Below are 24,209 nucleotides of genomic sequence, written 5' to 3' on the forward strand. Positions count from 1 at the left end.
TTTTAAATGATGAAAAAGCTTTATATACAAACATGTTTCACTGCTGAGTTAATAATTTTACCAGCTAATGTGAGCACATACCATGTGTCAGGCATTGCATTAAGTGGACTAGCTGATTTATAAGAAAAAATTGGCATTAATTTAAACAACAAACAAGGGAAACAGTAAATTATGAGCAGGTCAATAAGCAACCATTAAAACGAGGTTTATAGAAAGTCTGTAATAGTATGGCTAAATCCTTATGTTAAATCAAATGGCAAGATGTAATATAATAATCATAGTTTTTTTTTTTTTTTTTTTTTTGGCCACACAGCTTGTGGGATCCTAGTTCCCTGAACAGGGATTGAACCTGGGCCCACTGCAGTGGAAGCGCGGAGACCTAAACACTGGACCTCTAGGGAATTCCCCATAGTTACTTTTTTTTTTTTAATGGAAGAAAGAAAAGCTAAGCACAGAAGAAAGGCTAGAATAAATATACTAAAGTAAGTACTTCAGTATATGTACTTGGTGAAAGTATGTAACTTTAATTTTTTCCACTCTTATTTTATAAATGTATTTCAATGAGCACACATTAAGTTGAAAAAAATACCTCTCCCTCTGTTTTTCACAATTTGGGCATCTCACACAATGGAAAGGTTCAGTGAAGAAAATTACCTGTGAGTTTGGTACTATAAAAACCAGGATCTAGACTGAGATTCAACTCTGACATTAGCTGTTTGACTTTGGGAAGTCAAGTTTCTCTTTCTTTATCCCTGACTCTGGAAATGTGGAAAATATCTCCTACTTTTCCTACAAGGGCACCTTTTAGTGTTAGATGTGCTTGTTTACCTTAAGTAGCTTATTAGCATTGCATGAAGCACCATTAAAAGTATCCTTTGAGGGCTTCCCTCGTGGCACAGTGGTTAAAAATCCACTTGCCGGGACTTCCCTGGTGGCGCAGTGGTTAAGAATCCACCTGCCAATGCAGGGGACACAGGTTCAAGCCCTGGTCCGGGAAGATACCACATACCGCGGAGCAACTAAGCCAGTGCACCACAACTACTGAGCCTGTGCTCTAGAGCCCGTGAGCCACAACTACTGACCCTGTGTGCTGCAACTACTGAAGCCAGAGCGCCTAGAGCCCATGCTCCACAATAAGAGAAGCCACCGCAATGAGAAGTCCGCACACTGCAATGAAGAGCAGCCCCCGCTCTCCGCAACTAGAGGAAGCTCACGTGCAGCAACAAAGACCCAATGCAGCCAAAAAAAAAAAAAAAAAGAAAGAAAGAAAAGAATCCACCTGCCAATGCAGGGGACACAGGTTCGAGCCCTGGTCTGGGAAGATCCCACATGCTGCGGAGCAACTAAGCCCGTGCGCCACACCTACTGAGCCTGCGCTCTAAAGCCTGTGAGCCACAACTACTGAGCCCATGTGCTACAACTACTGAAGCCCACGAGCCTAGAGCCCGTGCTCTGCAACAAAAGAAGCCATCACAATGAGAAGCCCACACACTGTCACAAAGAGCCAACACAGCCAAAAATAAATGTTTTTTTTAAAGTATCCTTTGATTTGTTTGCTTCTTTTGAGCTCTAAGAAGCCATTCTTTGTTGTGAGGCATCCCCACCCACTTATCCCCAAGACGCTATTCTCATGTAGGTCCCACCTGCTGGCGCCTAAGAACTCAACGTCTCCTACCCTCCTCTTCCCTTAAGAGGCTCCCCTTTAGTGTTGTGCTCCTAGATTTCAAAACAAATAAAGCCACGTCCTCATCAACAGGCTTATATTCTCTGTCTTATGCCCCCTCTCTATTCTCCTGTGTCTTCTCCTCATTCCACTCCACCTCAAAACACACACAAAAGTCCTGAACACGAGTTTTTACTCAGTTAGTGTTAGTGAGGCTTCCTTTTTCATGGAAACGAGAAGTCCAGAGCTTGAAGTGAAATTAGACCCAACAATGGAAGGTATCAAAATCTACATAAAACTATTCAGAGTACCCAAAATGTCCACTCAAATCCCAATCATTTCTTTCTTTTTTTTAATCATTTCTTTTTTCTCTGATTAAATCTGAATTTTTTCAAGGAGAAACTGGTCTTAAATGTGTTCTCCTATTTAAATCTGTATGTTATATTTTAAATAGCCTGTAGATTAAGTATGAAATCACAGCCCAATTACAAGGATATTCTTAAGAAAAAATACATTATGATAAACAAAAAATTGACCTTTGTTTTCAATAACCAGATTTATAAACTTTTGCAACATCTATCACTCAAAACCAATTACTGGCAGTTAGTTATTATATACCACTCATTTTATTCTCAAGACAACCCTAGTAAGTATCCTCATTATTCTTTGGGGAGGATGGGAAAAACTGAGGCTCAGGGCGGTAAGGTCAGACACCCATTAAGTGGCAGAGAAGCCATCAAACTTAAGACTATCTAGTTCTGAGTCTATTTTCTTAATTTTTAGGACACATTGCCTTGTGCTCAACATACAAAACATTCATCCCAGGCGAAGATTTGAGTCCTAATCTCCTAAGAATTTAGAAAAAAGAAGTGTTTTCATATTGATACGTCTTTCCACCCTAGTTATATCCCGAGTTTTATTCCCCAGCATGAAGCCTCTGATGTCGAGCAAGCGCTGAGCTGTGCCTGAAGGATTTCCCACAGTTAGCACATTCATAAGCTTTCTCTCCAGTGTGAATTCTGTAATGTTCACTAAGGTGTGCTTGCTTGCGGAAGGTTTTTTCACACTCACTACACTTAAAAAGTTTCTCTCCAGTGTGAGTTCTCTCATGTTCAACAAGGGAAGAGTTCTGAATGAAGGCTTTACCACATTTGGTACATATGTAGGGCTTCTCTCCTGAGTGGATTCTCTGATGCTGCCTGAGGCACGCACTCTGATTAAAGGCTTTCCCACAGTCAATACACTTATAAGGTCTATCTCCAGAATGACTTCTCTGATGACGAGTAAGGCATATGCTCTGACTGAAGGCTTTGCCACACTCGCTGCATTTATAGGGCTTCTCTCCAGTATGAATTCTCAGGTGTTTAACAAGGGATGGACTCTGACAAAAGGCTTTGCCACATTCATTGCATTTATAGGGTTTCTCCCCAGTATGAATTCTCAGATGCTGGACGAGAACTGCTTTTGTTTGAAAGGCTTTCTCACATTCATTACATTTATAAGGTTTCTCTCCCGTATGAATCCTCAGATGTTGAGTAAGATTTGACTGTTTCCGGAAACAAGTTCCACATTCAGTACAAACATAGGGTTTCTCTCCTGTGTGAATCTTCTGATGCTGGGTAAGAGACGATCTCTGAGTAAAAAACTTTCCACATTCACTACACTTGGAAGGTTTCTTCTGTCTTTTAAGTCTCTGATGTTTCACTTGCAGTGAAATCTGGCTGGAACTCATGCTTTTTGTAACACGATGAAGGGGGTGTCTAATAGGTTCCAGTTTAAAAGAAACTGTCTCTCAGATTCAGAATACTTACAAGGTACTTTCTCAAAGATGATTATCCTTAGAGTAACACTGTTCTCCTGTGAAAGGTCTGTGTGCATATGGTGTCCTCCCAGTCATTCCTGCAGGATTTCCCCTTCTAGTCCTTATTCAGCATGCATCTTCAACTTCTCCTAATGTGAACCCCTGATGACCAGGCTCTCTGACCCTCCATGTCTTTTCAAGTCATTTAACACTGTGCCATCAGGCTTGATTTTCTTGCCTGAAAAAAACATTCACAAAGGAAAATGTCCTCCGTGCAGAAGAGAGGACCTGCATTGTGAAGTCCTGATTTTTATTCTCTTCTCAGTAATAGAGAAAGAAGATCACAATGACCTGGGGAAAAGATTAGAATAGGTGATTGGGAGAAAGAGATTAAGTAGTGACAGGTTTTGGTAAATCTATAAACTTCCCTATTGTGATTGATTCTGAAACACTCAAATACTAAAAACTGACCCAGGTAATTTAGGATCATCCAGAGTGATAAATAGCAGGAGAATGTGAAAGGGATAAGTATATTAATCTTGGGTAAGTTAAGTGTTGGGGAAAATTACCACTCACCTACCGTTTCTAGTCCTCAAAAATGGGTGAAAAGTAATTATATTTCCTTAGGTTGCCTATAATCAGTACCTTGGCAGACCAGTGTAAATTGAAGAGTTCCTCTTTCAAGATTTCAAAGGTGATCCAGGCTGTAACTTTTGCTAGGTCCATCTCACCTATCCTTCCCTATTCACTCACCTTGATAGGTGTCTCTTTGGACCTCTCTTTCTCTCCAAAACATTCAGCCCCTAGGTACAACTGGGAAGGATCTAGGTTTGAAAACTAGAGTTCTGCTTAATGAAAGAAAATAAGATATCACTGTTTTGTTTACATAAAAATAAGACAGAGGTGGTCCTTAAGGAAGAAGCCCCCATTGGACAGTAATTTCACTATAGCATCATGATCCAGGACCTGGCCCTCACCCTTGAAGCCAAAAAATGCTTCAAAATCTGATGTGTACTAATCAAATTCACAAGGAGAGTGATGTAGAAAACATAAAGTCACTTCACCAGTTTACAGTGAAATTTTATATGCTTAATGACCAGCTGGTTAATATATTCTCTCCAGTATAGAAAAACTGTATGGGAACCAAACTGTTGTCATCAGGACACTCCTTAGGAAGCACAGAACTGGAGAAAGAGTGGACTACTTAGACAATCTTAACGGCATCAAACTTTGAACCTGATGCTCTCAATAAAGGTGCACAGAATCAGAGAATGGATATTCAGGAACCACACATCAGAGCAACCTCTTCTCTGGATGGTCTGGAGACACAAACACATTCTTATTCCCTGAGGCCTCCTTCTATTTTAGTTTTCTAATTATACAAGTTACACATGGATGTATCCTCACCTTAAAATATTTAGATAATATGAAAGTATACAGGATAAGACAGTAATTTTTATAACCATCACCACCCCACTCTACCCAAATGAAACCACCCCCTTCCCAGAGATAATTTGGAGTATATTCTTTCAGTCTTTTTTCTCCATATTTTTAACACATATATAGCATTTGATTCTTTTTACATAAATAAAATCGTTGTATAGATGCTGCTATGCAATTTGATTTTTTTTCACCAAGGAATGTGTCTTTGAGATCATTTCATGTTGGTACATAAAAATCTACTGGGGCTGAGAGTCAACTGGTACACACTGGAGTATCTGCACAAATGGTTTACAGTTGGAATCTCCAAAATATACAAAGAGCTCATGCAGTTCTATGTCAAAAGAAACAAACAACCCAATCAAAAAATGGGCAGACATTTCTTCAAAGAAGGAATACAGATGGCCAAAAAGAACATGAAAAGATGCTCAACATCACTAATTATCAGAGAAATGCAAATCAAAACTACAATGAGGGGCTTTCCTAGTGGCGCAGTGGTTGAGAATCTGCCTGCCAATACAGGGGACACGGGTTCGAGCCTTGGTCTGGGAAGGTCCCACATGCCGTGGAGCAACTGGGCCCGTGAGCCACAACTACTGAGCCTGCGCGTCTGGAGCTTGTGCTCTGCAACAAGAGAGGCCACGACAGTGAGAGGCCCGCGCACCGTGATGAGGAGTGGCCCCCGCCTGCCACTACTAGAGAAAGCCCTCGAACAGAAATGAAGACCCAACACAGCCAAAAATAAATAAATAATTTTTAAAAACTACAATGAGATATAACGTCACACAGGTCAGAATGGTCATCATCAAAAAGTTTGCAAACAATAAATGCTGGAGAGGGTGTGGAGAAAAGGGAACCGTCTACACTGTTGGTGGGAATGTAAATTGGTAAAACCACTATGGAGAACAGTATGGAGGTTCCTTAAAAAACTAAAAATAGAACTACTATATGATCCAGCAATCCCACTCCTGAGCATATATCCGGAGAAAACCATAATTTGAAAAGATACATGCACCCCAGGGTTTATTGGAGCACTATTTACAATAGCCAGGAAGCAACCTAAATGTCCATCAACAGAGGAATGGATAAAGAAGATATGGTACATATATACAATGGAATATTACTCAGCCATAAAAGAGGACAAAATAATGTCATTTGCAGCAACATGAATGGACCTAGAGATGATCATACTAAGTGAAGTCAGACAAAGACAAATATCTTATAATATCACTCATATGTGGATATAATTTTTAAAAATGATACAAATGAACTTATTTTAAAAACAGAAACAGACTTACAGATATCGAAAACTTATGGTTACTGAAGGGGTAACATGGGGAGGAGGGATAAATCAGGGTGTTGGGATTTACATACACACACTACTATATATATATAAGATAGATAACCAACAAGGACCAACTGTATAGCACAGGGAACTCTACTCAATATTCTGTGATAACCTGTATGAGAAAAGAATCTGAAAAAGAATGAATATATGTATATGTATAATTGAATCACTTTGCTGTACACCTGAAACTAACACAACATTGTAAATCAACTATAATCCAATAAAATTTTTAATGGTTTACAGTCAAGAGACTGATTTGATTGGGCAGTCTTGTACCACACTGGTTGTTAATATATTGACTATTTTGTGTAAATCTATCTTTATCTGCTGTATAAACTTCCAGTATGGACATATATATACAAAAATAAACTCTAAGTGGTTTAAATAGCTAAACATAAAACCAAAACTCTAACCACACCTTTATTTCCTTTATTTTTATTGTCCAAAATAAAAAGGTTTTCTTTTCTTAATCATACAGGGAGAAAAAAAAAAAAAAGCTCATTCTGTAAAACAATCAGTTAGTCCAAAAATGAAATTACTTGAAATCCTACCACCCAAAAGAAACAGTTGGTATTTTGATGAATTTTCTTCTAGGATCTCTCAATGCACATATGGGCACATATGTGTACATGTATTATGTGTACATATTAGACTAGACTGAATTCTGCAGGACATAAATAGTCTATTATATCTCTTCAAAAAGTTCCCATTACCTAAAAATCCAGTTCACCCAGTACTATTCTTACTTACTTTAACAGATACCCAGGCTCCACACTGCCTTCTGATGGCCAATAACAATGGCAGTTGTGATTACTTAAGCTCTTGTTCCAAACGAGGCCAGAAGCCCATTGCATACCCTCTGAGGAAACACTTAATCACCTTTGCAATGGGTCTTCCAATAATTTACTATCAGTTTCTGACCGCTACACCATTAGAGCATCATATTTAGCAGTTCAGCAAGTGGTTTCAGGGTGTTCCACCAGATGACTGCAGTTTAAGTTCATGTGATAAGAAATTACTGAGACTTCCCTGGTGCGCAGTGGTTACAAACCCGCCTGCCAATGCAGGGGACACGGAGTCGAGCCCTGGTCCAGGAAGATCCCACATGCCGCAGCTAAGCCCATGCGCCACAACTACTGAGCCTGTGCTCTAGAGCCCACGAGCCACAAGTACTGAGCCCGCATGCCACAACTACTGAAGCCCACATGCCTAGAGCCGGTGCTCTGCAACGAGAAGTCACTGCAACTAGAAGCCTGTGCGCAGCAACAAAGACCCAACGCAGCCATAAATAAATAAATAAATTTATATTTAAAAAATTACTGCACACTCTGATCTATCCTATTACCAATTACTCCATAGCCTTCTTTCACAATAAGCCACTCTAAATCTGATTTAAGTAAGATGGTCCCATTTCTGGGTGGTTCTGTGTTTTCAGTCTGCAGGGTTTAGGTATAGTGGTCACTGCTGGGTCCCACCTTAGGTCTGCCTACTGAGCAGCCCCATCTTGGGCTCTCTAGTTAGATTTCACTTACCCAGAGACAAGCTGTTAGGAATACAAGTGACTACAGTTTGTCTCCTGGGGACTCTTCTCATGAGGAAGAGCAGGAATTTGAGGCACAGAGGGAGGAGAAAGAGCACCCATAAATTGTCAGCCTACTTCCTTCATACTCTGGATTCAAGGGAATCCAGGAATAGCCCATCCCTAACCAAATGAATATTTTAAATCCGAATGAATGTCCTTGTTCTCGTAGGCATGTATCACCAATGACAAAAAGTCAGTGAGATGTGACAATGCACAAAGAAAGAGGGCAGGTGCTCTTAAGGACCAAGCATCCTGGGGTAAAAATTCCTCCACCAGAGATAAGACTGGAGCCCAAAGGCACCTCCCCACCCCCAAACATAATGGAGAAGTCACTGACTTCAGAAATCAAAGACTATGGGGCTACAGTAAAAGGCAGTGAGATAAGCAGTGGACTCAGTCAAGAGGTTGGGTTCTAGTCTCTGCTCTGCCCCTAACTTGCTTAATGACCTGAAGCAAGTCACTCAATTTCAACTGTGACTTTTTAAATCTGTGAAATGAAAAACTAGATGATATCTAAAGCTTCCTCTAGTACCAACACTTTGTGATTCTTTGACTCTAAAAACAGATGGAAAAGAGCAAGAACCTCAAATCAAGCCCTTCCAATCCCTCTTTGATTGAAGCTGGTTATTCATTTCTGTGAAAAGTACTAACTGAGCAGCTACTATGTGTCCAGCAGTGAGATGCCCTCTTGTTAAGAATAGGCTGAGTCAATAGCAGGGCAACACCCCAGCACTTAGTCTCCCAAAATCAGAGGCCTATTAATTTCAGGCAAATAAGACTGCCTCGGTTTGAAGCAAAATCTCCAACAAAAGACAGGGTTGTCTGTTGGAAGATGTTAAGAACTCCTCCTAAAAGGAAAGGTTTTAAGAACCCCTCTGAATAGAAAGGAAAGACCACCATATCAAAAGGCAGTGGGCTTCCCTGGTGGCGCAGTGGTTGAGAGTCCGCCTGACGATGCAGGGGACACGGGTTCGTGCCCCGGACCGGGAAGATCCCACATGCCGCGGAGCGGCTGGGCCCGTGAGCCATGGCCGCTGAGCCTGTGCGTCCGGAGCCTGTGCTCCGCAATGGGCGAGGCAACAATAGTGAGAGGCCCGCGTATCGCAAAAAAAAAAAAAAAAAAAAAAAAAGGCAGTGACCCGGTTTCCAGTCTAATCCATCCCAATCCACTAGCACCTCTTGACACTGAACAACTAATTATCTTCAAACTTCTAATTAGATTAAATTACTCTACTAAACAATTTTAATATTCAGGTCAAGTATGAACCACTACATTTCTTCCTTGAGGAAAAGTTTTCTTCACGCTTCCAAGGCACTTCCTCAACATTCTGGAAAAATTTCACACGTCTCTACTATAGCTCCTTCCACTCTGTGTTTAACACTCTGATTACATCCCGTTTTCCTCTACCAAACTTGAAAACAAATATAGCATGGGCTCAGGGCTAGTGGTCTCTGGGTTTGAATCCCTGTTCCACCATTTATTAACTAAGTGATATTGGGTAAGTTACTCTTTCTGTACTCCATTTTTAACAAATGTTAAACGGAGCTGATAGTAACTACTTCATAGGGTGATGATGCATAAATGAGTTAACACATGGAACGTATTTAGAAGAATACTGACTGATAAGCATTCAATAAATAGTATCTGCTGTTAATTATTATTGATGTCTTTGTACAGCACCTATCCTGTTGCTATTAGAGAGGAATATAAACTTAATGAAAGAGATAAATTGCACATATACTTAACCCGTACAACTCTGTGAAGTGGCAAAGCGAGGAATAGTATTCGCTTCTGGAACACAGAAAACGGAACTTAGGGGTTCGCTGGCTCAAGTACATGCAAATGCAACCCCGGCCTCCCGACTCCCAGACCAGGGCTCTGGAACAGCCTTCGCCCCTCCCTCTTCAGGTGAGCCGGTCCCGGTCCCCGGGCCTCCGCTCCAAAGGGCCCTGCTCGGCCGGAATGAAGAGGGGCTGCGGCCGGCTGGGTTCCTCCTGGAACCAGCCGCAGCCGGGTACGGCCGACTCCGCTCACCACGCGCTCCCCGCGGCACCGCCGGCCACACCTCTCCACCCTCTGTCATCTGCGCGCTCCTGGGCCGCCCGCGCAGCTCTTCCTGGGCGCTCTGGGCCGCTAATGACGTCACCAGTCCGCGCCGCGCCAGCAACCGCAGCTGTCTCCCTAGGAGGGCGGGGGGCTTCCTCCCCGGCTCAGAAACAGTGGCAAATCCATCAGTATACCTCCTCCCAGAATAAGGAGGCTGACCGCAAGTGAGACTGGGGGACGCCACAGGGAGCTCTTACTCCAGGTTAATTCACCCAGCAATTCGAACACACTGATCTTCCTAAAAACTCTTTTCCAGGTCACGGTCCTTTGGAGGTCTTCTAAAGGTTTTCCCAAAGCTTATAGAACACTCTTATACACATTCTCACCTGCTGGATAATTGGCTTCCTCAGAGGAACCGCAAACACCCTTCCGCATCTTTGTTCAACAATCAGCCAAAAGACAAGAGCTCAGATTCTCAGTGTGTGAACTTGGGCGTTACTTTACCTCTCTCTGCGCACTCCTTAATGATACCAAGTTTCACAGGGTTGTGAGGATTAAATGAGGCTAACTCGTGTAAATTACCAAGAATTTCTGGTACTTGAAAAATGCTCAATAAATGTTCGTCCTATCATGTTCCCCAAATCCCAGCTCCAGTCCCCCATTGACTGAATTGGCTTCCAGGACGTTTCAAGTCTTCCAGGTAGCACCCCTGCCCCCCTTTGGGGAAACTTTAGATCCTGCTGATCTTCATTAAGGAATATTTGCGCATAAGGGCTCATCCTGACAAATGTATCCCAGGGATGAAGGCATGGGCAATGCGGCACCTGACCTACTTCCAGGCATTCCCATTGATCTGCAAGCTCAGGAAAATAGGGCTGTCTGCTTACCATCATATCCCTAGTGAGTAGGCTCTCAGTAAACAATTAATAACTGAATGAGATGCAGCAGTTACCTGCTCAAATTTCCAGATGGACTGTTTTCCCAACATGGAATCCATTTAGGATGCTGAAAACAGGAGTGGAGATGCCAGACTGAAACCATCACTAACCATCTTCAGCTAAAAGGGGACCCTTTGTAGAACTGTTAGCTGACATGCCAGGGAACAATGTTGGGCTTGCCTTTCTTTTTACCCAATGTCACAGTCTCAGCAAGATAGCAGGTTCTTCCTCCATAGCCCTAACATCCCACATACCACAGAGCCTAGGCCTACTGATTTCCCCCCTAACTTTTAGGCTTCAAAGAATCTCTAAATCAGCAGGCTCCACTGGGTGGAAACTAACCCTGGAGTGGGGTACCCTAGGCAGAGCAGGTTAGAAACAGGAATCTGGGGCTTAACTGCAATTTGGGTTGAGATTTTTCAATGAGAGGTGGAAAATGGATTGGAGGAATGGACACCAAAAATATTCCACAAAACTAAAATGATCCTAGCCCTGCTCTAGATAGCAGCTGCAAGAGAGTGAAACTAGAGCTACCCGGGGTCAAGACTAGACTTCTGCATTATGTGGAAAGAAAGAGGGGGTCAAAATGTAAAACCAACTTATTTCTCACCCTCACTTATATGCAGTAAGGTCTTATTCTGTGGGCCAAAAAGCTTCTTGATCTAAAGTGAGCTTCTCCCATTCTCAGGAGTAGGGCCTAACAGACACAAGTAAAGAGGCGTCATGGAGCAGAATTACAACCAGTAAAGAGAAATCTGAGGGGAAAGAAAGGACACTGGAGTCTCAGTTTTACCTGAGACTAGGTGTGTGACCTTGGGCAAGTCCAACCATCTTTCTGTTTTCCCTTCTGTTGTTTTGAGGATCTCATGTGGCCTCATCCCGTGTCCTTCTGAAGTCACAAATTACATTTCGGCACACTGAACATAAGCAACACATTCTAATTCTTTATCATTCCAGAGCCCAAGGAAAGACATAAGCTTCCATGTTGGGGTTTCCAGCTCAACTGCTCTCCTGCCAGGCCAGCACCACTGCTCAGCTCCTGTCTCTCTTATTTCATGGATATTCCAATTGACATAGCTGTGCTTCTACACCTGCATGGATTTTCCTCTTCCTATTGACCCTGACATCAGTATATCTGTCAACCTAACATGACAGTTCAGTGGAAAGAGAAAGACATCAGTATATCTGAAAGCACTTTGTTAAACTATGATGGGACATTTAAATGCCTAATTTGTAACAAAAACAAAAAAATTCTTTGCTACATATTACTTTTTCTTATGAGATCCTCTCTGTAGGATCTCATAAGAAAAAGTATCAGAGTGGACCACACACTCTGTACCTTGGAGGAAGGTGCAGAATTCTTGCTTCTGGCAAACGCTTCGTGACACATTCATGTATTCACCTTTCTGCTCAGGTATACTCATGTATACCTCCTTTCTGCTGATAACTGTGGACCTAAGTCATGACCTGTAGGTGGGCATGGAGAAATGTCTGACTTGATTTTAGTTGAGCTCAACAAATATTTATTGAGTACCTACAAAATGCCAGAGACTGAGGATACAAAGATGAATAAATTTCACATAGCTCCTGCCCTGATGGAGCTGACAGTTCAGTGGAAAGAGAAAGATTTGTAAACTAGCCATTACAACCTAACATGATACATGAAATGATGAAGTTACAAAACACAAAAATAATACAAAAATATGTGAGGTCAGAAACAGCTTTGAAGAGATGTTGCCTGAGCACATTCATAAGTGACTAATGGGAGCCTCCCAGGCAAGCAGAAGCAAGGAAGGCAAATAGGCCATAGAAAACAGTATGTGCAAAGGTGCCAAAGTAGAGTCCAGAGATGATGAGTCACAGGAACTTGCACTATGGAACAGAACACGCAAGGAATGTCCTCTGAGGATGGCAAAGGGGGCCTGGGCCAGATGAGGAGCCTCAGATGCCCGTTGAGGCTAGCACTTTATTCAGAGAGAGAACAACAGAGCTGCCACAGTTGTGTCTTGCAAAGACCACCCAGAAGAAATGTGAAAGATGGCCTAGTGGGGCAAGAAACTGCAAGACCGGTTGGGAAAACATAAAAATCGCCTAGGAAATAAACCAGGGAGCTGGAATAAAGCAGCAGCAGTAGAGATGGCTTCCAGACTTAGGAGTTACGTAATGTCAACAGGATATAGTTGTTGATTGGATATGACGAGGGAAGGCTGAGGAAAAGGACAATTCCTAGACTTGGGGCCAAGCTGGAGTGGCTAGGTATATGGTGGGCCAGCAACTGAGAGAAAATCAGGAGCAAATATTGCAAGGGTGAGAATGTAGGATGAGAGTAAAGATACGTTCCTTTCCTTCCTGCTTCTCCAGGAAGTAAAAATGGTACTGGACACTCTTAACCTGAGGATTAAAAACTCCACTTAATCCATGTTCTCCACTCCATTTTAGAAAATCTTTCTAACATCAACTTAGGCATCTTTCACCCCTAAGGTTTTCCCATTTCTGTAGTGGAATAACTGAGGACATGGAAAGGAGAAGTGACCCATGAGCTCGCCCCCCCCAGCAAACTGGGGACTGGTGAATAAGCCAGAACTGCAAACAGTCCTGATTGATATTATTTCTTGTATAATTAATAAAAACATAGGTTGCTGCTTTGGCATTTCTGAAATGTTAAGAAAACAAGTCTTAAAGTGTAAACCTAGATAATGCTTTAATAAAAGCTACCACAGCAGGACAGACGGCGCTGTTTTGCCTGAGCGAGCGGCAGCCCTCTACTGCTGTGCTTCGGCACAATTCATCTCGTGTGATGAGCTTACTTTCGGCTCTGTCATAAGATAAACTACAACACATTTCTTCCTCAAGAAAATTCTCCCTTTCCTCTCTAATCACCACTCAAGACTCCAAAGATGGTAGCATATAAATATTACTCTAAATATCAGGAAGTTCCTAAAGTTTTTGGTGGGCAAAGTTTGACTAAAATATATTAATTCAACAAATAAAAATTTATTGAACATTTACTACATGCTAGCAATGAGTTTAGTGTTTTTTTTTCATTTAGAAAAAAAATACATTGACATTTGCTTTCAGTAGACTATATTTTTTTTCCATGAGCATAAAATGTAAAGTTTTCATAGGGTTATTTTTGCCCATATTAATTTACTCAATTATGAATTGTCCTATGGCAGATTTGAGAACATAATCTTTACAGCTGGAGAGGGAAAATATGTTATTTCTGCAACATTCCCATTATTGGTAATTAATTGCTCAAACTAATGCTTGTAAGATACTTGCTCTGGAAAAAAAAAAATCGATGCTGAGTTCCAAATAACCATTCCAGAATTAACTTACTTTAGTTTTTAAAATCATATTTTTAAAACTATGTAAGCTTCAGAGCATAGAAACTATTTCAAATACTAGTCAAAGGCTAGTTTAAGATCACTTAATCTTCCAGAGCTGAATCTCTGGGTAGCAGTTAAGAACATGAAAGAGAATGGGGAAATAAAGGGGAAACATGCCCTTCCTTTCTCTCAAAAGAATAAAATACCATCGCAGTCATGGCAAACCATGTTATCTCAATTTTCAGGGATTTGAAAAAGAGGTAATTCTCTCTAGAATTCTTTCCAAATTCATCCCACGAGAAGTGTTTCCCTAGATACTCCTAATCTGCAGCGAATGATAAATATCCTGGAAAAAGAGGCCCAATAAAAACAGAAATATCTGAGATCTAACGAATCCATGGTTAGAGCCACCAATGCCATGATTACACAAAACCTAGCCATCCCCATTACGGTGACCACTTCATCACTAATGCTTTCTCCTCTCTAAAGGCTAACAAACCAAGTCCCACTTTGTTAATCCTAGCGGGCCCCTCTCCCCTGGTCCCTGTGCACTAGTGTCCCAGCCAAACTTACAAGAGACAGGTGTATGCCCTAGTCTAGGACAGGGATATGTGGGTAGCTTGCTCAGTCACAGGCAGGCTTCCTGCTCTGAGGCTTCTTAGCACTAGCAGTCTAGCACAAACCATTTTCTTTCTGGGTAAGATAATATTCCTCTGGGAAAGAGGTTAGGTCTTCCTCTCTGTGACCCTCTGAGCAGATCTGACTTCCTTCCCACAAACTGACATCATTCAAGAGAAGTCTCTCTTGATCTCTTATTTCCTTCTTAGCCCCAAGTCACCCTCCAGCTTGAAAGGATCAGGAAGCTCTCCCTCACCCTGATAAAAGCCTTCTTCACCTATTTTTCTGTAGCAATCAGCCCAGCTCTTGCCACATATCCCCTCATTTGCTGAACAGATGAATGACTAAGGATTCTGTTTTCACTTGTTTCTATCTCCCCTTCACGGGAACGCCTCCACAGATGGGCAGCCTCCCCACGGTGGCATGGTCAGAGCGGCCTCAGGCATCTGCAGGTTACTCAGCACTACCTCAGAGCTGCTGCCACTTTCACACCGACAATCAATTTGGAAAAGCACCTCAGCCTATGACCAGTGAACACAGGTGACAAGTTGGGAGGGTGAAGCAGGGGTGTAATAAGGGAAACACAGCGCTAACTTAAATGGCATCTCCAGGTATGAGAAGGCCATGGAGACAAAGGAATGGCAAAGAGCAAGGATTTCTGTGAAAAGTAGGAACTTCTTTCCTACCCTGTATTCCCAGATGCCCACCTGGAGTAGGCTCTGCATTCTCCAAGCTCCCACCTCCATTTCTCAAAATACCCTCCTGTGTGCAGTATCCAAGGCTTCTTTATCCTTTCCTCTAGGAACTCTTCCTGTCCCTCTTCGCCAGCCAGATTCCTAGTCACTGTCTCTAGAGAACTGTCATAACCTGAATGCCAGGTTTATTCACCACTGTGAAGTTTCTGATGTCTGAAAAGGACTGAACTATGTCTGAAGAATTTTCCACATTCAAAGCATTCATAAGGCTTCTCACCAGTGTGAATCCTGTAATGTTCACTAAGGTGTGCGTACTTGCGGAAGGTTTTCTCACACTCACTACACTTATAGAGCTTCTCACCAGTGTGAGTTCTATGATGTTCAGTAAGAGACGTGTTGTGAGCAAAGGCTTTCCCACATTCTTGACATTTATAGGGCTTCTCTCCAGTATGAATTCTCATATGCTGAGTGAGGCAGGTATTCTGGTTAAAGCCCTTCCCACATTCATTGCATTTATAGGGTTTTTCTCCAGTGTGGCTTCTCTGATGCCGAATAAGGCAAATGCTCTGAATGAAAGCTTTACCACACTCACTGCATTTGTAGGGTCTTTCCCCTGTATGAATTCTCTGATGTTTAGTGAGTGGGGTGCTCTGAGCAAAAGCTTTGCCACATTCCTTACACTTATAGGGTTTTTCTCCGGTATGAATTCGCTGGTGTTTAATAAGGGATGGGCTCTGACAAAACGCTTTCCCACATTCCTTACATTTATAGGGTTTCTCTCCAGTATGAATTCTCTGATGCTGAGAGAGGTTTGCCTTTGTATGGAAGGTCTTCCCACATTCATCACATTTATAGGGCTTTTCACCAGTGTGAATTCTCTGATGTTGTGTAAGATTTGAGTGTTTGCGAAACGAAGAGCCACATTCATTGCATAAATAAGGTTTCTCACCAGTGTGAATTCTCTGATGATGAATGAGGTGTGTGTTCTGACTGAATGCCTTCCCACATCTATTACATTTATAAGGTTTCTCTCCAGTGTGAATTCTTTGGTGTTCAGTGAGATGTGAATGATTGCGGAAGGAATTCCCACAGTCATTACATTTATACGGTTTCTCTCCAGTGTGGATTCTCTGATGCTGAGTAAGAAATGATCGACATCGAAATGTTTTCCCACACTGCTCACATCCATATGGTTTCACTCCGGTGTGAATTCTTTGATGTCGAACAAGGAATGAGCTACGACTAAAAGTTTTCCCACATTCCTCACATGTGTAGGGTCTCGTATGAGTTCTCTGATGCTGGGTAAAGGATGAGCTCTGATTAAAAGTTTTTCCACATTCACTACATTTCCAAGATTTTTTCTGTGTAGAGAAGATCGGACATTTACTTTGGTCTGAAATCTCATTGGTGTATATGCTACTTGTCTCCCACTGATGTAGGCTCTCTTCTGTAGAAACCCTGAGATGTGTAACAAGGCTTGAGGTCAAAAGCAGGCTTCTCTCAAAATTATATTCTTGTCTAATCATTTCTGGAGGTGCTTCCTTGTGGATGAAAGCTATTCCCCCAAAACCTTCTTGGAAAAGGCATGGTCCAGAAACCTCTCTGGGAGGGTTTTCCTTCATGCTCTCACATACATATTTTTCTTCAAATGTAGAATCCTGGTATTCATCCTCTTGGGATCTCTTTGATGCTATCCCTGGCAAATCAATTTCAGAGCCATCCTGCTCTGGAGCAGGCTTGTTCACCCAACCTGAAAAAAACCACCACAGTGAGTATCTCTTGTGCAAGGCAGAGTGCAAGCCCCTGAACTTATAGGGACCTAACTTTGACAGGTCTCAGTAATGGCCTATGAGTAATGGCCAATAAGAGCAAGTGGGGGTAGGACTTCCCCGGTGGCACAGTGGTTAAGAATCTGCCTGCCAATGCAGGGGACACGGGTTCAAGCCCTGGTCCAGGAAGATCCCACATGCCGCGCAGCAACTAAGCCCGTGTGCCACAATTACTGAGCCTGAAAGCCACAACTACTGAGCCCCTGTGCCACAACTACTGAAGCCTGCATGCTTAGAGCCCATGCACTGCAATGAAGAGTAGCCCCTGCTCGCTGCAACTAGAGGAGGCCCGCGTGCAGCAACAAAGACCCAATGCAGCCAAAAAAAAAAAAAAAAAAGAGCAAGTGGGGCAAGTAATTCAGAGTTACAACTGGTGAAAGAGATCTGCATCAGGGTAAGGTGATCACCATTAATGAAAAATGAGTAGCTGCAGACACCAAGGAAGTGACAGAATCAGAGACCAGAGAGGTAAAGGGAAAAAAACAAACAATAACAGACTAAGATTCGGGCAAGACAAGAAACATGGATGGTTTGTATTCAAAGAGTGGAGAGTGGGAGAATGTAAAAGTGCAAAATAGTGGAAATGAGATCAAATGAGTACCAGGAAAAAGCTGGTCTCAAGAGATGCTCACTCAATAGATGCTCACTCACATTCACCCCAGCATTCCTAAAAGAGAGGGTAATTTGCTCTCCTGAGCTTCATTCAGTTTTTCTTGTAAAATTTCCAAAGCCCTCCTGTTTCTTCCACTGGTGATCCCTTGCTTACTCACCTGGACAAATCTCTCTTTCAATCTCTCTCTTTTCAGCTCCTTGCATATTCAACATCCACAAATCTTCTCTTTGCTTTGATTGTAAAAGACTTCAAGGTTGAAAAACTGGGAGCCCTGCTCATAGAGGAAAAAAAGGTGGGGGAGGGGATATCACTGTCCCAGTAAACAGAAAAATGAGATAGAGCTGTTGCCTAAGGATACTATCTGGTAACTCACACAAAACCTGTCAGGACAGCAACGTGCCTGCATCACCAAGAGTCAGGGGTGGCTTCCAGCTTTCTAGGTTAACAAACTCCATTTGTCAGCTGTCCAAGAAGTGGCAGCCAGACAGACTGACATATTAGCAAACACTCAAGTACTTGAGAAATAAATCAGAATGTTATTTATAAAGATAAAAATAACTATGAAGTGAATGGGAATATCCATGTCAATTAGTGCACTCTTTCCAATATACAATAATCTATATGAAAAGTCAATTAATATAGTCAAATGTTGTGTTGGGAAATGGCCTCATAGCAAGGCTAATGCATTAAGTCTGATCCACCCACCTCCCCTATATGTCAAGGAGTTGGATAGTAATTAGGGATTTCTATTTGATACAACCTAGAGATATGCTGATTGTCCTTTCTTCAAGATGTCTTATCAATTCAAAATCTTTTCTTCAGGCATAGCTCAATATAAGAGTGTAGGCTGCAGTTGAAAAAACAAAAACACTCTGTGAAATAATTTTTGACTTACAAAGAGTTGCAAAAATAGTATAGTTTCTGGTTTTTGGAAAGTCAAAATCATAACTGTTCATCCAAAAATGTCTCTCCGTATAACCCTGAAGTGAGAAGTAGAATTGGAAGCATTATTTCAAGAAAAACAGAAGGTAGAAAGATGGTTTACCATAATCAAGAGCTCAGAAGGCATGGAAGAATAGGATGTCTGGTGAAGTATATAATAAGGCTGGCCCTGTGGACTTCTCTTCAAGGTCTGTGCCTCGGTGTTGAGTTTCAGAGGTTTAAGACGATCCTATCTGGGATTTCCTGATCCTCTTCCATAGCAGGGACATAAAGTGGACCCACTGCAGAATCCTACAGAGACTCATGAAGTAGGGTGGGGTTTGGCTATAATCAGAGCTAGACAATGGAGAAAAAGTCAGAAATGCCCCCGCCTACCCAGAGCTTATGTCACAGCTCAACAAAGACACTAACACCAGTAGTTACAAATAAGGGAATTATAAAAGGAGAAATATTGGGTCCTGTAGAATGCAGAGCAGAGGGGACCTAATCTAATCTGGGATAGAGATAAGAAGATAAATAAGAATAGATAAGATAAGAAGAGATAAATAGGAATTAGACAGGTGAAGAGGGAAAAGAAGATACTAGAGAGATGAAACAGAATATACAAAAGGAATCAAGCCCCATAATTTGGAAGAATGAAAGAGATCTAGTAAGGCCAAAGTATTAGGCACTAGAAATAAGACATGAAGTCCAGGGCAAGCAAATATAACCCTGCAAATCACTTTAAGGAATTTACCCTAAAGTGAGCAAAAAGCCATAAAAAGTATTGGAAAAGGTTTGAAAAATATGTGACATGATTAGATCTTCTATTACACTTACACACACACACACACACACACACACACACACACACAGACAACTTATCCTTTTGCTCATAGAGCAAAGCGTGTACAAGGGGTGGAAGGTAGGAGGCAAGGTGAAGGCTGCAGGACCCCTTGGGAGGTTGTTTCAGCAGTCCAATAAGGGGACTTGGATGACTAAGAGACAAAAACAACAGGACAGGATGACTACTGGAGCGAGATGTGAGGGAGAAGGAGAAGTTAATGATAATTTGCTGGTTTGGGGCTTGAGAGATGACAGTGACCTTTAGTGAGAGTGGTAACACTGGTTTGAGGAGGAAAAAGATACATTCAGTTTGAAATATCAGGCATACATATATGGAACAGAGGACAGAGGTGTGGGCTGAAAACTTGTATTTAGAGTTTTTGTCAAAAAGAAGGTAACTGAAATTCTGGGGGTAACAGATAAAATCATCAAAAGAGTGTAGCTAGGAAACCTCAACAGGGAGTTTACACATTTATAAGGAGGTTTAACTCTGGCTTTTAATTTTAGAGATTCCTAATCCCTAAGAGAAATAAGTAAACTAATTTAATATTTGATAAAAATTGGCATTTCTAATCAGAAAAAAATCGATTACTCACAATTTATGTTGGGACTGTTGCTTAAGTATCTGGAAAAAACACTTAGTGAGATTCCTACCTCACACAACATACCAAAATAAACCAAAACCCAGTAAAGGGTTAAAAAATGTATTTTTGATTTATACATCAAGGAGTAGATAGACCTGATAGATAAAAGACTTCCTATTAACGAGTAAAGAAAAAAGATGAACTGATAGAAAAACGCAAAGTACAACAAATACACCAAGAATTACAAAAGGCCAATAGACATACCAAAACAAAGCTTCACCTCACTGGTAATCAAAGAAATGAGAACTGAAAGAATGAAGAATCAATTTTTATATCAAGTTGGAAACTCTCTCTTTAATGCTAAAACTCAAAACGGGCAAAGGTACAGAGAAAGAGAGCTTCTCACACACCACTGGTGGGAATGTAAACTAGTACCATCTTTCTAGAGCTAACTGGCAATATACTGGGTTGGCCAAAAAGTTCGTTTGTAAGATGTTACAGAAAAACGTGAATGAACTTTTTGGCCAACCCAATATATTAGGTCTTAAAGTTGTAGGCTGAATGGCAGTTGGGACACCACGATCACCATTTTGTAGGTACAGAAAGTCAGGACAAAATTCTCAATCTGTACTATATACAACACCTGCAATGGATCTCAGAATATCCTCAGTCATCAGTATGTCATAAAAATGCCTATATTATTTAACCTAGTAATTCTACTGTTAGAACTTTTTCATAGAGAAGGAACCTCCCAGAGTGGGAGAAAAAAACCCAAGCTGAATTCTTTTGTTACCCGTAAAAAAAAAAATCCCCTGAAATAATGTTGGAAAACACAATTTTTCTGTTGATGGACACTGAGGCTTAGCAATTTAGCAAAGTATGGTACTTCCACTTGGTGGAAATTATACAGACATCAGATAATTGAAAATGAAAATATGTGACAATGTGGAAAAATACTTATAGGCAATTGTGAAAAAAAACACAGGATATTAAAATTTCAAATACAATCTAACGTTATATATGTATGTTAAAATATACATATGAATAAGATCAAGAAGGAAAGGTAATCACCACTATGGTGATATAAATTATGAATGATTTTCTCTTCTATTTTCCAAATTTCTTCAATTATCTATATTTTGCCTTATTTTTAAAAAACTTAAATCTCTCAGAATATCTATCAATTTGTTAGCCATGATCATCTTGAGGAATAAGATTATGATAAAATTTTTTTTTTTTTTTTTTTTTGCGGTACGCGGGCCTCTCACTGCTGTGGCCTCTCCCATTGCGGAGCACAGGCTCCGGATGCGCAGGCTCAGTGGCCATGGCTCACGGGCCCAGCCGCTCCGCGGCATGTGGGATCCTCCCGGACCGGGGCACGAACCCGTGTCCCCTGCATCGGCAGGCGGACTCTCAACCACTGCGCCCCCAGGGAAGCCCTAAACTTTTTTTTTTTTTTAGCCCTAAACTTTTGTTTTAAGGCCTTTCTTTTTGCAATGTTTGAAAGTTTTCCTGTAGAAATAAGTAAATAACTCTGTAATCACAGAAAACAAGTGAAAAAAATATAATCAGAGATAAGCACAGAGATTTATGTACAAAGATCACATTGTTACTATAACTGTAAAAATACAGGCAAGTAAACATTGATGGCATATCAATATGATAGATTATGAAACTATTAAGAGTCATGCTTTCAAGAATATTCATGAGAAAATACAATATGTTAAAACAGGAGACTACAAAACACGGAAACAAAACATACACATATATACCAGTACTAAAGTAAGCATTCAATAAACAGAAACTATTATTGCTACACAGATATATACAAAACACACACATAAAAAAGGACAGAGGAAAACCCACTAAAATGTCAACAACTGATCTCTAGGTCATTTAATGGGTTATTTTATTTTGTCCTTTATATCCTTCTACATATTTCATTTTTCCTGCAATAAACACGAATTACTTTTATAGTCAGTAAAACATTTAAAAATGAGAGATCTCACTCAGGGGTTTAAGCACCCCCCCAAAAGAAAACCTTTCTTTTTAATGCCACGCGTAATGGATATGGTATTGGTTTCCCTTTCAAAATAAGATCAAAGTGGCAAAGTCGACTGGGCTGGGACTCAGGAAACCATGCTCTGCCATAGCCCACATGAGCAGGCTACTTATCTGAAAAAGGTGAGAAATTAGATAATATCCACGAGTCCTTCCAGCTCCAACGTTCTGTGAAACCCCTAACTAAATTTTTTTTTTTTTTTTGGCTGTGCCGCACAGCTCGTGAGATCTTAGTTCCCTGACCCCAGGGATTGAACCCAGGCCCTCAGCAGTGAAAGCCCAGAGTCCTAACCACTGCACCACCAGAGAATTCCCTAAATTAGTTAATTAATTCACGTAAAGCATTTATAAAGATATCTGCCACATATCAGGCACTCAACAGGGGTTAGGCATTATTATGTTTGAGAAGGACAGGTTGGTGACAACCACTGTCCTCCAGTCGTGGATCATCTGGGCTGTTTGTCTACGCCAAAAGTTAGCAAACCTTGCCTTTGTAGTTTGAAAACAGAACTAGACAATATGTAAACAAGTGATCTTGGTTGTGTTTCAGTAAAATTTTTTTTAACAAAAACAGGTGGTAGACCAAAATTTAGCCCATGAGCCACAGTCTGCTGTCCCCCTGGCCTCTAAGTTGCCCAGAATAGGCGGTATAGGTGGTTCCACAAATACATAATGTGGAATAATCTGTTGGTGATTTTAAGATGCTGAAAGGATCTATCTGAATCCAGATTTGGGGGAAACGGGTATTATGGTGAACGGACATATATATCTCCATCCTCATCTTGCTAAACTAAGAGGGATCTGGCTTCCTCCTCATGCCTTGTAAGCTTTCTCCCTGCTGCCACTTCCCTATCCCTCTAGAAGGATTCTGGGGAAGCCAGGTGGGGTTTTCCAAGAATTTGAAACTACAATTCCTTCAATAAGACCACATGTAAATGTACTCTTCTCTGAAGCCCTTCTTGATTTGCCTGTGGGTCCCAAGTAACGTATTCTTCTAGGCTGCAGCAGCACACTGGATCTATCTCTTCTGCAGCCTTGGGTCATTCAGTAGCAATGTGTCCTCGGATAAGTTACCTATTCTCTCGTACCTCAATTTCCTCACTAAAAACTAGATAATACGTTGCTGTGAAGGCTAAATAAACTAGCGCAACTGCTTAAAACAGTGCCTGGCACACGTTAAGCGCCAAATAAATGTGTTTTAAAACATTACCACAGAAATCTGCTCACACATATATCTTCCAGCACTACAGTGGAAGCGTCTTCCCATTTGGCAGGCTCCGAGGTCACTCATCCTGTATCCCCGCCTCTAAACCCTGTGTAATATTTGGCAAGTAATGGATAGTAAATTTTTGTTGTTAGACGTTAACATTTCCATACGTGCTATCATGTACATGCTATCAACTGAGCTTTAGAGAGAAAAGAAGGTAGTGACAGTCCAACTTTATAAAGATCAAGAAACCGGCTCTATCATGGGTAATTATAACCCAGGTCTCGAGACTCCTTAGCTAGTGCGCTTTACACTATTTGCCTTCTGCTCTTAAGTTGGTCCCTTAAAAAAGTTTGAGTTGCAGGACTGGCTGGGGGAAGTAGCTGGTATCCAGACCGAGAACTCTGGCCCCAGGATTTCATTTCCGAACACGGGTCCTAGGTCTTGATTGATCATTTATCCATCACTCAATCATCATTCATTCATTCATTTATTCACTCCACCATCTTCTTAGGCGTGTCCTCTGTGCCAGGCCCTGGTGAGTGCAGTGTTGAAGTTGCAAGCCGGGCCGGGCCGCCGGGAGTTCGGAGCCGCCATGCAGGCAGCAACCCGGGGAGAACGAGGCCCCGGCGGGCTTGCTACATAAACCTGGGCCGCCGCCACAGCCGAGACGCACCCGGAGCCGCT

The 24,209-nt window shown here is 41.6% G+C and overlaps 1 protein-coding gene across 1 annotated transcript in view; it reads right to left on the reverse strand.

Moving 5' to 3' along the window:
• Positions 1 to 2,579: 2,579 nt before the first annotated feature.
• ZNF35 (zinc finger protein 35) overlaps positions 2,580 to 24,209 on the reverse strand; it is a 43,013-nt gene continuing 21,383 nt past the window's right edge. Inside the window, exons 7-9 of the mRNA XM_024756030.1 lie at positions 15,658 to 16,822; positions 4,240 to 4,247; positions 2,580 to 3,338 (exon numbers count right to left, since the gene is read on the reverse strand). Coding sequence (XP_024611798.1) covers positions 2,580 to 3,338; positions 4,240 to 4,247; positions 15,658 to 16,822 — 1,932 coding nt within the window. The remainder of the gene's footprint in view (positions 3,339 to 4,239; positions 4,248 to 15,657; positions 16,823 to 24,209) is intronic.

Source organism: Neophocaena asiaeorientalis, unplaced genomic scaffold (assembly GCF_003031525.2).
Source record: "Neophocaena asiaeorientalis asiaeorientalis breed wild unplaced genomic scaffold, Neophocaena_asiaeorientalis_V1.1 scaffold265, whole genome shotgun sequence".
NCBI classification, from domain to species: Eukaryota; Metazoa; Chordata; class Mammalia; order Artiodactyla; family Phocoenidae; genus Neophocaena; species Neophocaena asiaeorientalis.